The sequence below is a fragment of the Lathyrus oleraceus genome, chromosome 5 (genome assembly GCF_024323335.1).
Source record: "Lathyrus oleraceus cultivar Zhongwan6 chromosome 5, CAAS_Psat_ZW6_1.0, whole genome shotgun sequence".
NCBI classification, from domain to species: Eukaryota; Viridiplantae; Streptophyta; class Magnoliopsida; order Fabales; family Fabaceae; genus Lathyrus; species Lathyrus oleraceus.
Window position 1 is genome coordinate 42,433,099 of NC_066583.1, and position 16,011 is coordinate 42,449,109.

The window sequence follows — 16,011 nt, forward strand, 5'->3', positions numbered from 1 at the left end:
GTTAACGCCTCTGTTTGTCAAGAATTCTCTGAGTTAATGCAGGCAGAATTTGAAATGAGCTTAATGCAAGAACTAAAGTTCTTTCTGGGAATTCAAATTAACCAAACTTCAGAAGTCACATACGTTCATCAAAGCAAATACATTAAAGATGTTCTGAAGAAATTTGACATGGCAGACTGCAACTCTGCAAAAACTCCCATGCATCCAACATGCATTCTTGAAAAGGAAGAAGTAAGCAAAAAGGTTTGTCAGAAGCTCTATCGAGGTATGATAGGCTCTCTTCTCTATCTGACTGCTACTCGTCCTGATATTCTCTTTAGTGTCTGTCTCTGTGCCAGATTCCAATCAGATCCTAGAGAATCTCATTTAACAGCAGTTAAGAGAATTCTCAAGTATATGAAAGGAACTCCTAACCTGGGCCTGATGTATGAGAAAACATCAGAGTATAGACTTTCTGGTTACTGTGATGCAGATTATGCAGGAGATAGATTAGAACGAAAAAGCACATCTGGAAATTGCCAGCTTCTGGGAAACAATTTGATATCCTGGGCTAGCAAGAGACAGTCAACTATTGCTCTATCTACTGCAGAAGCAGAATATATCTCAGCATCATTGTGCACAACTCAGATGCTCTGGATGAAGAATCAGTTAGAAGATCTGCAAATCTTCGAGAGTAACATTCCTATCTTCTGTGATAATACTGCTGCCATTTGTCTAAGTAAGAATCCCATTCTACATTCCAGAGCTAAACACGTTGAAATAAAACATCATTTTATCAGAGACTATGTTCAGAAAGGGATAGTAACATTGAAGTTCATTGATACAGATCATCAATGGGCAGATATCTTTACTAAGCCTCTAGCTGAAGATAGAATTCTCTTTATCTTAGAAAATCTGAACATTCAAAATTGCCCTGAATGAAGTGTGGCTCTGAAGATGTAAAATGTGACTCTGACATAAACAAATGTGCTTCTGCCTCTGACTCTGATACTTCTACCAGTTAAGAAGATATATGAGTTAGAAATCTCCAGGAACCAATCCTTTGGTATTCCTGAAGATCATATACATCAACACGTGGAGCACTTAGTGTCTAACCCTAGAACTTCTAGACAGCTGTCCAGAAGAAGATCAAAGGGGAAACGTTTGAGATCTCCTCGAGCAGTGTGCATACTGTTGGGATTAGACATTCATTAATGAGCCTTAATCATTCTCCCCCAAGCGTGCTAACTTGTGCTTTGTGCTAACGCTGAATAGTGTGTCGTTTTGCATGTGTTTTCGTTTAGGGTATTTAAACACTTTTCTCACATTTCACACACTTATCACTCTCACTCACTCTCAAACCCTCTCTGAAGCATTTCTGCAAACACCTCATCTTCATCTCCTTCTTCATCAACTATGGATGCTCAACAACAACAAGTTTTCAACTTTTCTAAACAAATGGAATCCAACGCCACAGCTCAAAGTTCAAGCATTCCAACTCCAACAGTTACAGGCGTTTCCATTACTCCAGTGTATAAAGAACCCCATGTTCTTGATCGTCAACCTCATATCAACCTAGCAACTCCCTCTGAGGGACTGGATGTGTTATGTGAAACACTGGTGGACTTCGACAACATGAGGAGAAATGGAGTAGATCTTACTGAAGAACTCCGTCTACAAAGGTGGGAAAACTATTTCCAAAGGCTGTATGGCCCTGTTTACCCAAATCTCATCAAAGAATTCTGGAGATTTGCTGACGCTGATGACCATTTCATCGTCTCCTATGTTTTGGGGGTAAAGATAGTGATTACTGAAAAGTCAATTGCTTCTTTACTGAACATGGAGAAAGATTGAGGAAAAAGGATTTACAACATCAACCCTAGGTCAAGGCGCATTACTGAAGAAATCAATCCAACCATCTTCAAACTCAACACTGAAGGAAATCCTTCAAAGAACAAAGAACTTCATCAGAACCTCAGAGTATGGCTCAAGATCATTCTGGGAACCATTCATCATCGCCCAGCATCAAACTCCTCTGACTACATCAATGCAGATCAGAAGTGCATTCTGTATTGCATTCACAAGGGTGTGAAGCTCTGCCTTCCTGCACTTCTCTTCAGATATCTCAGAGACTCTGTAAGAGAGACAAGAAACAACATGAAACCCAGATCCTACATCCCTCTGGGAAGACTTCTGTCTGATGTCTTCATTGAGAATGGGCTGGTAGATCATCTGGAGAAGAACAGACTGATGGAAGATCTGGCAATAGATACTGGAAAGCCTCTGAACGCCAGAAATCTGAAAAGCATGGGAATTCTGAAGAAGATTCAAGTCAGACCCACTATGGACACCTCCTGGGATGCCTTGAAAGATCAGAGGAAGCTGCCCCATGGTCTTGCAAGGTTCTTCAAAAATGAACCCGTAGATGCAATCCTCTTCTACATGGAACGTCTGAAGGATGAAGGAGTCGACATATCTGAATTCAGATTGGACGATTGTCTAGATTCAGAAGAAGACTTTGTCAGATTCAAAAGAGGTCCCTCTAAGAATAAGTCTTCAAAGGCAAAGAGAGCGAGGATAGGAGAAACTTCTGGAACCAGATCTCCAGCGCCTCTACAAGTAACTACTGGTACGTCTGCTCCTTCTATTCCCTCTGAACAACTTATGGCTTCTTCTAATCCTCTCCCAACACCACCTATATACACATCCTCTAAAACCCCACCTTCTACAACCAGAACCTCACAACCTCTACCAAATGTTAATCCTGCTCATACATCACTACCTCTATCTGAAACTAAAGAAATGAGCCAAACCACTTCCTCTTCATCATCTTCAGCCCCAGAATCACCTCCATACCTTGACCTCTCCTCTGACCCAGAGTACTCTGACCCTAACTCTCCAACCTTAGCCCAAATTCAGGCTCAAAACCTCGCTTCACAACAACCAACACAATCTGAAGTAACTTCACCTCCCCCAGAACAAACAACCAACATCCCTTCTAAAGACCAACCTTCTGAAACTCAACCCTCTGACCTCCACACCTCTGATATCACCCCTCCAAACACCTCCGCTGAACCTGAACCTGAAGCTGAAACTGAACCTCTAACATTAGACTTAAACCCTCCAAACTCTTCACCCCAAAGATCTGAACCTCAACCTGAAGCAGAACCTGAACCTCTAACACTAAACCTCAGCCCTTCAACCTCTCCACCTCATACCTCTGAACCTGACCTTTCTATACCTACCCTTGAGGAAGCCATAATGTTGTTCGCAGGGGCTTCAGTACAAAAGGTCAAGTCTCTGACCATTAACTCTGAAGTCAGTGATGATCCTGACTCTGTAAGGACACACTGGAACAGAGTCATTGGCTGGATGACCTCTGAGGCTTTTAAACTGAAGCACATCTCTGAACAAGTCAGAAACGACTTTATCAGAGATGCTGAGGCAAGACTCTAGGAAAGACTTGCAAGAGAAGCTGAAGCCAGAAGGCTGGAGGAAGAGAGACTAGCAAGAGAAGCTGAAGAAGAAGCCAGAAGGCTGGAGGAAGAAAGAGCAAGGGAAACTGAAATTCTAAGGGTAAAGGAAGCTGAAGCTAAAGCTCTGGCTGATGCTGCTGCTGCTGCCGAAGCTGAAGCACAAGCTGCTGCTGAAGCTGAAGCAATGGCCGCTGCTGAAGCACAGCAGGCTCTGACTCAGGGGGAGTCCTCATCTGTTGTTCCTATGGTTCTCCAGACGCTGGAAGAACTGAAGAAAGATCAGAAGGAACTCCGTGCCAGAATGGATAAACAAGACTCCGTCAACGACAACATTCAGAACATGCTAGCTCTATTGCTTCAGAGAATGCCTCCGCCTCCAAACCCCTAGACACTTAGGATTTTGTTTGCTGTTGTTTTGCTTTTCTTGTTTCTGATGTTTACTTGTTCCTTTTTGCCTCTGTTGCTTTTTTTATCTGAATGCAATGTTTTTCTCTTGAATTATTATTTTTGCTATGTCTTTTTGATTCTGACAAAAAGGGGGAGAAGTCATTAATAGCTCTGATGAAAATAATGTCTAAATACCTTAAGCACTCTGCAATATATTTTTCTTAAAAATTAATTTATCTAACTCTAGACTTAAGAAATTGCAGAAGGTATCAAGAAACCTCATTGCTTGGAAGCTCTGGTAAGAACTTCTGAACTCCCTAGCCTATCTCAGGGGGAGCTCTTGTCTACCTGATCTGATATTGTTTATGTTCCATCTGCTAATTAAGTTTGTTTTGTCATCATCAAAAAGGGGGAGATTGTAAGAACAAAAATTGTTCTACAACAGATTCCATGATTTTGATGATAACAAAGGATGAAACCAAAAATGGCACCCTAACGAAAAGTTTCTAAGTGTGCAGGGTTCTAAGGAAAGAAGGAAGAAATCATCAGATACATAATCATATCAGATACAAATTATCAGAAGACCAGAAGCATCTGAAGTAGAAACACGTTCAAGAAAGTCTAACTCTGAGCAAAACAGCAAAATATCAGAAGCATCTGAACAAGAAGTACGCTCTAGAAGTTCTGACTCTGAACAACGGTATGTCAAACTCCAGAAACTCTCAGCGCTATCTGAAGAAACCATCAGAACTCAAAAGAGATCAACATCAGAAGTTAGATAGTAAGATTCCAAGATCTCCAGAAACACGAAGACTCTGATTATGGAATTGCTAAATAAGGAAGAGTAACGTTAACTTCAAATAAAGTTATGGAAATGGATTTCCTAATACAGAAAGAGACGTTAACTCCAAATTCAAATGAAAAGGAACTATTTTTGGAAAGTAGTCATTCAAGAAGAGAAAGTTGTTTTGGCAACAAGCAACATAAGTTATGGCACTAATTATTATTCAAGAGTTATTATCTGCCATGATTTTTCAACGGATCCTTCTCTTCTATATAAAGGACTGCAAATCAACATTGAAGAACAACAAGATTTTACTGAAACATCAACACGCATAAACACGTTTTACTCTCTCAATCTTCACGAAGCTTTTGCTTAGTACGTGAAACACTTTGTTCTTACTGTTGTAATATTTGCTTATCTTAGAAGCACTCTAGATTACATTGTCTTTCATCTATTGTTTTATTTTCCTCAAGTGACTCTGTGTAGTCTGTAAACTTGAGAGGACTAAGAGATCTTTCTCTTAGACGTTGTTTGTAAACAATCTTTCAAGATTAGTGGATTAAGTCCTTATTGAAGGCGAAATCACCTTGGCCGGGTGGACTGGAGTAGCTTTGTGTTATAAGCGAACCAGTATAAAATCCTTGTGTGATTTTCATTTTGAAAAAGCGCTTATTTTTCCAAAACAATTCAAACCCCCCTTTCTTGTTTTTCTCACCTTCAGTTGCAAGAAGGGTTCTCAGAGTATTGCGTATGCGAAAATGTGTCAAAAAAATCCAATATCAACCCATCAACTCTGTTTGACCTTAAAAATTCATTTGCTACCAATTGACTTAACATGAGATGGTAAATTCAATATAGTCTAGTTATAGTGCTTCTAATTTAGCAGACACAAGCTAATGTTAAGATAAACATGGTTTTTTATAATTATTAGGCTCAACGTGATAGATGTAATTTAGACACGATGAGAGAGGGACAAATTTGATAACGAGTCATACGAATAAATATGATAAGAAATGACATGAGTACCTTAATATGAGATGTATGTTGAATTGGATGAAGAATAGCAAACATAATCTAAAAGATAGTAAGATGCATGCCTCATCCTAGCGGATGTTATCATGTGGGGTTGTAGTGATGAGTTGTTCAATTGGTGAATGTTGAGATTCAGTATCAATAGATGTATTTTGATCATGATTAAGGGTGGTTATAGGTGTATGTGGTTGAACATTGGCAATGAAATATGGTGTAGTTGAGTGTGATGAATTTGTAGACGGTGATGGTTGATTATCGTTAATAATAGCATTGGTGTGTTATTTCCAAGTGGGGACAATATTAGAAGTTTGGTGGGGAAATATGTATTCATGATGTGTGTCATTTTTAGAGACAAAATTTCTTATTGTTGACACCATATAGTACCACATCCTTCATACCATTTTTATAGTCCAAGAAAACATATTTTCTACCTTAGGCTCAAGTTTAGTTTTGTGTATTTGAAGTGTAGATGCATAAGTCATTGAACCAAAAACTTTTAGAGTAATGCATATAAGGTATTTCTTGATGTAAGATGAAATTATGAGAGTGATTTTGCAAAAAAGGAATGGGCATTCTATTTATTATGTATGCATAGTGTAAAATAGCATATGACCGAAAGTATTTTGGCAAATTTGGTTGAAAAAGAAGTGCCTAGCCTATATTTAAAAGATATTGATTCTTCCTCTCCACTCTACCATTTTACTATGGATATTTCACATAATTTGTTTGATGTATGATTCTATTAGAGAAATAAAAGTTACTCGTGATAAATTCATGCCTATTATTTGTACGGATAATTTTGATTTTGGATCCATATTGTGTTTCCGTTAACTTGACAAAATTTAAGACATGTTATCTATCTTTTGATTTATTTTTATAAGAGTGATCCAAATATATCTACTATAATCATCTACAACAGTTAAAAAGAATGAGTAAATGAGTGACCATGAATAAATTTGATAATAAGAGAGTCCAAAATATCAAAATGGATCATATCATAAAGGTTCATAGCTTTATTTGTACTAATGACATAAGGTAATTTTTCGTATCTAGCATAAAAAATTCTACTATGAGGTAAGTGGCCTAGCCTAAAATGCCATAAGACTCTATCATGTAAGGTTTGTTTGGCGATTTTTTTCACTAGGGAGCATTGAGTATTGTGGGTAGAGCAACACCTTTGTGAGAAACACACCACAAACTCACCCAAAATCTTAAGGTGATAGGTGGGTGTGTCCTCTCACTTATAAATACTCAAGTCTCCACATTTTCAACCAATATGGGACTATTATCCACACTACTCACACTTGATACATTCTCAACAAGGTTGTAGTTACTGAAATGATTGATCTAGAGGCACACACATTTTTAGCTTCTAGAATTAAATAGTACAAGCCTTCTACTTTTCAGCAGAATCAATCATCTTCAATGAATCTTTGTCCTGAATGAGATATTGTGAGTCAAAAAATTTACGTTATAGTTAGAAACTTCACACAATTTTGAAACCACTCAAAGGTTCAATGAGAATTCGGGAATATACGATGCATTTCTCTCTTCTCTTCATTACTTCACTACTATTCTTTGTCTATTTGTTTAAACATTTTCAACGTGAAAGGTTTTTATAATTTATTTATTTATTTTGAATATTACAATTTAATCCTCTTGCATTTAGAGTCACTTGATCAACAGAAAGGTCCTCCTAAAATCTAAATTTTTCTTTGGAAATTGTCTCATGGAAAGTTTTTTACTAAGTTTGAAAATTGTATGCAAACCCTTGAGATCATTATGCACTTCCTTAGAGATTGAGGTGCAATTAAAGATTTATGAGATAATTTATTAGTGTGAATGATGATGATAATTGGATAATTTGAGTACTTTCTTTAATCTTGGATTATTGAAGTGAGTGGATTTTAACCTTCAAATATCTTCATTAGGTATTAATCAATGAAAGTGACCTACTCTCTTTATCATCATGATGAATTTATTGTGTCAAGATAGAAACCAACTAGTTTTTCAACGACCTTTGATCGTGAGCAATTTTTGAGTAAGTTTCAAAAATACCTATTTTGTTCGTCGTCATCTTTTCCTTCAACCACCCTCTTTTATCAAGCAAAGGAAGCAAACAATTAATGTGAAATGAAACCTCTTCCTACTAAAATTTTCAAACTCAATATCAATGGGTCCTAATTCAATAGTGTAGAGCTTCCTAATTCAATAGTGTAGAGCTTTCAGCTTGTAGGAGTCTCATTAAGGTTTCTAGTGGAATTTATGTTAATGAATTCCCTTGTAATCTTGATTGATCAACATTTGTTTCGGCTAAACTGTAGGACTTTTGTAATCTTGATTGATCAACATCTGTTTTGGCTAAGCTCTAGGATTTAGTTTATGGTTTACGAATGATGAGTAGAGATTGACAATGTGAAATCAAATATATATATTTATCATAATTACAAGTCTATCGATGTCAAAGTGTCTCTTTCCCTTATATTGTTCCTTTACGTGTTTCTTTTTTAAAAAAATAATTTGTTCAAGAGTTGAACAAAATAGTCTCATTATTTAAAAATTGAAATTAAGAATAGTTTGTATCCAATACATACACCTCAACACAACAAGAAAACTTGAGATTGACCAACTCGAAGTTTGCACCTTCATAGCCGCAGCAGCGTAGACTTGAAGTCGACCGGAACACTTTTCAATAAAAAAAAGAAAGAGGTCACTTTATTTTAAGGTTGGCATGCTGTATTTTGTATCAATGACAGCTTTCTTGAACATTTCCATTGGTTTTAGATTTACACTTCTCTTCTAACTTGAAGAACTATATATCAGGGTTGAGATCCGCTCCTTTGGAGTATGAAAAACAGGAGCAAATACAGAATTACAAAGTTATAAAAAAATAGAGGATCTTAACCATAAAGATGGAGTTAAGGAGGTGAGATTTAGTTCTAAAAAGAATATCAGGACGACATGAACATGGCAACATGATCCACCCTTGATTGTAACTATGAACTTGTCGGGTGCTCATGTTTAGCCAGTGCTCAGCTGAGTTTCAGTTTACCCTTTGAGTAAGCAGCCTCTTTTACGATACTTGACGCAATTCATCAGATGTTAAGAAATGTAGGCAAACTAATTGAAGTGAAGCTCAATTTCGTGGTTAATATAAAATTAGGAATATCAGTTCATAGTCCTCAAGCTGAAGTACATTAGAGATTTGAAACAACTTGTGCTTTCACAAAAAATATCTAGCTTTCCATGCATTAGTCAAACCAGCCATAAACTATAACTGAAAGAAAAAAAGCAAAAGGAAAAATAGAAAGAAGGAAGCAATAAGTGATGCAACAGTTGCCAACACTCAATTTTCATAAGCCCTCAGGTGTGGGAAGACCCTTCACTTGCATCTGCTTGTACATCCATTGCCAATTCTCTAATGTTACCTCACCACCAAGAGAGCGGATGACAGATCCGCCACTACACGTACCTACTTTGCAGCATTCTTCTAGTGACAAACCCTTAACCACTCCGTACAAGAATCCACTGGCAAAAAGGTCTCCTGCTCCTGTAGCATCAGTTGCCTTTGATTCTCCTATCGCCGGGACACGTATCATCTGACAAGTAAAAAGATTGGTTTATGATTACTTACAAGTGATAAGTCAAGATTGCCTTTGAATGCAAGTTGAAATGATGGCCAAGTGAAAAGAAAGTAAAACTTCTGAATTTTTCCCTAATGATTTTGGACCAGTGTGCTTAAACTACATTAATCATGTCAAAAGCATACAACTTATCTTTACTGATAAGAATTTTGATATATTTGAATTGGATCGATTGGCAGAAATGCACAATTTGAGTTTATTATAAGCTAGCGGAAAAGATTCAGCATTTGGAAATCTTATTTTATATAGGGAGACACAACTTCAAACCAAATACCTAATTTCTTACAAGGTGAAATTAGCTATAAGCCGTATCTAGTTAACTATTGTGTTTTGTAGTCAATAAACCAAACTGCACACGTTCCCAAAGACGGGAAAATAATTGTAGAAGGAGCTGCGTATAACATATCATACAGAAGGACCGCAAAAAATTAACAAACCTCCTTCCCGTGTCTAGCAATGCATCCATTAGAGCCCAATGTTACCACAGCCCATTGGCAGTATTTGGAAAGAAATTCGACAGCGACTATTGAATCAGCATTTTGTTCACCCCTAAAACTCATGACAAAGTAAATGTATACGAGTTAGTTAAAAGAAAAGTACAGAATACACAAAATGAAGTAAAGGCAGTATTTGGAAAGAAATTCAACAGAGGCTACTGGATCAGCATTCTGTTCGCCCCTAAAACTCATCACAAAGTAAATGTATATAAGTTAGTTAAAAGAAAAGTACAGAACACACAAAATGAAGTAAAGGCAGTTAATAACTTGGAAACTGAAAATAAATCCTATCTTCATAATATGATGATATCTTAATATAAAGCAGGGTTGATAATGACTCCTATTGAAAACCACCTTAAAAGTTCTGTCGCCTCATCCTCATTGGCAAAGCAGAGGTCTATATTTCCAGATTCCAGCAACTTCAGAAGTGGTAACTTAAAGTTCCTAACCATCTTGCCAAAATAAAGAGATCGAAGTGAGTGAGAAATGAATGCTTACATAAATTACTTTTTAAAAATGAAATTTGTATATTTGTATTAAATACTTAGATTTATACTGGTAGGGCACTTAGTGCACTATCATATCATATATTCATATGTGAGATTTTATAGAGATGCATATGATCTTATTAGGTAAATAACAACAATAAATCAAGCATGTTCAGTAATTGTTTGAGTGGACTAGATAATTAGTGATTATACTGATATAGTAACTCTTTCTCAGAATCCTTTTCCTTGTTGAGTGATATTATTACAAATGAATATTAAAAAGAACTTAAGGGGAAGGGAAGTTCTGAGTAGTAGCTTAAATAAAATACCTCAAAACTGGCCAAGTCCAAGGAAACAAGAAGACCTTCCTGTTTGGCCAAAGCAATGGCTGCTTGAATAACTTCCAAATTGAGTATTGCATATCTTAACACCAACCACTGAAATGTAAATATATCAACAATTAAGTTCAAAGAGAACCCTCGGATGATATATTATTAGTAGTGGTAGACCTAGATGAAATGACAGATGGAAGAGCAACTTTTTAGTATGTATGCAAGAAAAATATAAGGCCATGCACCTTCATTTCCATTTTATGGTACAAAATAGTAGAATAAACATGAAAAAATAATAATAAAAGGTGCTTGAATCTAATGTATTAAATCCCAGCAATGAGAACAACATCGTTGAAACATACTAGACAGAAAAATTAACAGTACAAGTTTCACAATATTTAAACTGATAAAGAAGTGAACCTTGGAGCCTTTGAAATCCTCTTTCGTCAATTCTTGAGCCTGCCGAGCAAAGAAGAGAAAGTATAAATCAAAAAAGAAAACTTGACAAAAGTTAAATCCTAACCACAAAGCATCCACAAATGATGTTTAACATAAAACGATACCTGCACTTTGACAGCATTTGAGAGACAGGGCCGCATTGTTCGATTAGCCAATTCATCTACCAAGCAAACACACTGGTAGAATGACAAAGTTAATATTAGAAACAAGTATTTGCCATTCGTAAAAGTTGTTATTAGGCTCTGATAAGATTAACAGCTTAATTAAACTCTTATAGCACATAAGCACTTTTCATGAAAGTGCTTATGTACTCATAACCTATTTCTAAGACAAAAGATACAATAAAGCAAACTGTTTACTTATGAGCTATTTTGATAAACTATCTATGAGAGTTTATGAGAATAAGTTGAAAACAATTTATAAACATGTTATAAGTTCTAAAACACTCTCACAACCTATGAAGCACGGACACTGAAAACACGACACCGACACGTCGATACCGTTAATAATCACAAGTGTCCGAGTCAATTTCAGATATGTATGTACACACATTTTTTCAGATGTGTCAGTGCTAGAGAGCTCACAACAAGTATTTATGTTAGTAGATAAGTTTAAATAACTCAATCGAAATAGTGATATTGACACGAGAGGCGATAATCAACCTGCGCAGTGTGTCCTTTCTTCTTACGAAGTCTAGAAAGATCAACACCATGAGACGACATATTGTTAACAAACAATTGACCTTGTTCATCATCTCCACAAGCTCCAATAATTCCACTCGAAATCCCAAAACCACTACTAAGACCACGAATCGTGTTAGCAACACTACCACCAGCCATAGTTTTCATCACAGAAGAACGAGAATCATCATTAGCCTCATCACGAAAACTAATTTCAACTTCCTTCAGTATATCTTCAAGCTCTTCAATCGCAACCTAAATTCAACAAATTCAACAAATTGTAATAATAATAATAATAATAATTGAAAAGAATATAAGAATGCACAAGGAAGTGATTGAAAACGGACGGGAATAGAGCCACCGCGTTCGCCGGGAATACGATCGAGCAAGGAGCAATCAACGCGAGCGACGCTATCAACGAGTGCGGATGGTTGAAGACCTAGAATGAAAGGATGAACGTTTTGCTTCTGACGAAAGCTTTCGGCAACCATTGCTGATTGAATAGAAGCTGAAGCTGAAGTAGAAGATGAAGATGGATCTTGTGTTATCTATAGTGGTGCATAAGAAGATGAATGCGCCGTTCCGATCCCGAATTTTGCGCCATTCAATTTCAGATTCTTTATTGTAAAAGAAGGCACCACGCTTAAACCCTTGTTTTTAATCCTTTACCCTCCATCCAAATCGGAGCAGATTCGCAACTATAATTTTATCACCTTTTTGCGTCTTCTTTTGTGTCACTATACCCTACACCAAGCCGAAAGATGAAATCAATTATTAAATTTTAATTTATTATAATCTAAATTAAGACCAGCTTTTGAAAAATATAATTTTTTTAATTCAACTATTTGTCTTTTCTATGTAACACACCCCAATCATTCATATCTCATTTCATTCTTTTTTTTCCCGTTAAATATAGTAAAATATTTATGTGAGTTGGGTTTAAATGACTTACTAGGATTAGGTCTCAAGGGTTAAAAAATGTTTATAAGAAGGTATTTACAAAGAATCGAATGTCCTCACATTGATATTAGAAGTTAAATCAACAATATTTAAAAGTATTATTGAAAGAGCTAATAATATAATCTCATGCAAGTTCATGATATTAGGAAGGAGGAAGAAGATGAAAATAAAGTGAATTTTTCTTATATTGCTCAAGGGATAGAGATAGTGTTGTTTATATATACAAGAGAATAAGATATGTTATTTAACTAACTAAAACCTGAATGGTAACTAATTCCAACTACTTCTAATTAACTTGTGAATAAGTTAATAGCCTCCCACAAGTTGCAGAAGTTGAACTTCGGTAAATATTTATCAAGTTCAACTTGTACATGTGTTTATTGAATGGTTTTGGAAATAGGGATTGGTAAATAAATCAGCCAGTTGGTTGTTGGAAGATACGAGAATAAGTTTCATAACACGTGCAAGAAATTTTTCGATAACAATATGACAATTGATTCGCGATGCTTTGTTCTTTCGTGAAAAACCAAGTTTACATATATATGAAGAGCACTTTGGTTGTCACAAAAGAGAACTAGTGGTTTGGAGCTCCAGACTTGCTACTCACCAACAAATATAAAATCCATTGGAGTTCACAAGTTGTTGCAGTTATAACTCTACACTCAACTTCAGATGATGACCGTGACAAAATGTTTTTCTTTTTAGTTCTCCTTGAAATGAGTGAAGACCATATGTAGAAGCAAGAGTCTGATACATATCTTGTGTTGATACAACCAACTCAATCTACATGAAGGGATGAGTTCCTATGAAAGAAGAGATCTTGACCTAGGCAATGTTTTAAATATCTCAAAACTCTGCAAGTTGCATTATAATGAGTCACGGAAGGTTTGGATAGGAATTAACTAAGTTATTGTGTAATTAAGGTGATGTCATGTCTGGTTGTATTGAGGTATATCAGTTTGCCAATAAACCTTTGATATATTTGTATATCTTCAAATGCAAGACTATGAGCATGGCATAATTTGATTGATGGACCAAGTGAAGTGGTGGCAGGTTTAAAACTAAGGAAACTTGAATCAATTAATAAATTAGTGTAAGATTTCCTTTGACATAAAGAGATTCCTTATTGATCTTACCTGATCAGGAGGGCCTTCCAAGGTCTTGGTGAATGGGCCGGAGAATGAAATGAGAGGGGGGTGTACCTGCAAGGTGCTCCAATGCTTAAGTCAGAAAAGGTACAGAATGAGGTTATCAGAGTGTGAGTTAGAATACCTGCCCCTTTGCCATGAAAGGGGTATTTATATTGAGCCCCCAGCGCTGGGCCAAGGCTCCTAATGGGCTGGATTAGCTAGGCCCAAGGAGGAGCTGCCAGGGGACGCGTAAGAAGCGTTAAGACCTAGACCAAGGTCTGCCCCCTGGTCCAACTGCCCCTATCCCTAAGGAGACAATATAGGGGAGTTGGGTGACGTGGTGAGTGAGATGCCGTTATGGCTCTGCCCGACACAACTTAGGTGTCCGCGACGTGGGTTGACGATGAGTGGATGGAGATCATATGAGGAGGACCCGCTCGTTGTCCGACACGTATTTAAGGGGCCGGGGAGACGTTCTTCGGGCGGACGGTCGTTCACCTGACGTGTCCTCGTGGTCGTTTGGACACGGTCGTTTGGACGTGGGCTTGGCGAGCATTGGGCCGTGCCGTGCCTAGTGTCATGGCCCAGTCCAGAACAGGAGCCCCCCAAGTCGAGTCTCTGAGCCAGAGAGATGACTTATGTTTCAACTAAGGGTTCCCCGAGACGATGGGGAAGCTTGATCGTTAGACAGGTGAGGTTGTAACAGACCTATTCATGACTGACATTTTCTCCGGGAATGTCGGGGATGGAGGTGATCGGTTGGTCTGCACCTTCCTTGTAGTAAACGTGGGTATGACGCGGGGAGGTGGCGTCTTGGTGAGTCGAGGAGACGGATAGGTGCCCGGGTCGTTTCAGTTTCTTATCTTTGATAGACGTGTCTCAGAGTTAGTGGCGTCGCTTCGTTTCGTGCGCAAAGACGGCGTAGGCAGGCTAGGCAATGATGACCTAGCGTGTTGGTCTACGTGCCAAGCCCTATAAAAAGGGGTTGAGTAACTTCATTTCCACTTTTTTTCGCTCACACGTTCACCGGAGTTCTCCACATTCTCTCTCGTTTGCTCGCTCAACCGTCTGGACCGCCGTCTCCGCCCGTCCTCCTATCTGAACCACCGTCTTCTGCTCGGGCACCACCGTACCCCTTTCAACTCAACTATGTCAGGTATGATTTTCCACTGTGACCCACTGTTTTTCCTTGTTGTTTTCTGTCAAACGCATGCTATTTTTGTAGAAATGTGGTTAGGTTTAACTTAGGAACAGTGTAGTGGACTGTAGGTGTATATTAGATGGTAGAAAATAGGGTTGGGATCATACTGTACCGGGCATAAACTTCATATGCCGGGCAATACTCGCATAGGCTGTATGAAGTTTATGCCCGGTCTCCATAGAATGCGCGCGCCACCGAGTTGAGCACGGTTAGTGTCCGTCGCCGCTACGCCCTTTCACTTGACCTGCGGTGGAAGGGTGGATTTGATATGACGTCGAATTCACTCTTTCTGTCTGCGTTTCAGGTGCTACCGGGCGCTTACGACCGAGGAAGGAAGATTCTGGGTCCTCCACCGAAGACGCGACAATCGCTCGTCTCCCTGTCGGGGATGGGAGTGTCCGAGATGGTACCGAACACGCCTCCTCTTCCGGGCAGGTCGACTTCTCATGGGTTGCGGACGAGCCCTTGGAGGAGGAATCAGACTTCTGTGACGAGGCCATCATTGCTTACGCTATGGTCGAGACCATAAGCCGGGAGGATCCACCAAACTGGTATTGCTGCGCCCCCAAGGAAGAAGACCGCATTTGTCATCATTTCCCGGGGAAGCAGTTCACCATGTATGAATTTGCTTTCCGTGAGGCGGGGATTAGACTGCCCTTCAACTCCTTCCAGATGTCGGTCTTCAAGTGGCTCCGGCTGGCGCCGTCCCAACTACATCCTAATGCTCTCGCATTTATGCGGGCATTCGAGTTAGTTTGCCAGTTCCTCGGCATTGGTTGCACCCGGGCTCTCTTCTTCCACGTTTTCCATCTCCAGAGGTCCGGTTCCCGTGGTCGCCACAGTTGGGTTTCTTTCAAGCAGCCCGTGCGTCTGTTCAAGACGTACGAGGATTCTGTTCGCCATTTCAAAAACCGGTGGTACGTGGTGATGCCGATTACCCGGGCTGCCCTTCACTCTCTATA

General features: G+C 38.5%; 1 protein-coding gene across 1 annotated transcript; it reads right to left on the bottom strand.

Moving 5' to 3' along the window:
* Positions 1-8,782: 8,782 nt before the first annotated feature.
* On the bottom strand, positions 8,783-12,516 carry LOC127080309 (uncharacterized). The gene is made up of 8 exons (XM_051020638.1): positions 12,106-12,516; positions 11,741-12,013; positions 11,183-11,254; positions 11,040-11,078; positions 10,617-10,724; positions 10,154-10,251; positions 9,740-9,851; positions 8,783-9,257 (listed from the first exon to the last, which is right to left on the bottom strand). The coding sequence occupies exons 1-8, from the start codon at positions 12,247-12,249 to the stop codon at positions 9,012-9,014; spliced, it is 1,092 nt and encodes a 363-aa protein (XP_050876595.1). The 5' UTR covers positions 12,250-12,516; the 3' UTR covers positions 8,783-9,011.
* Positions 12,517-16,011: the final 3,495 nt, after the last annotated feature.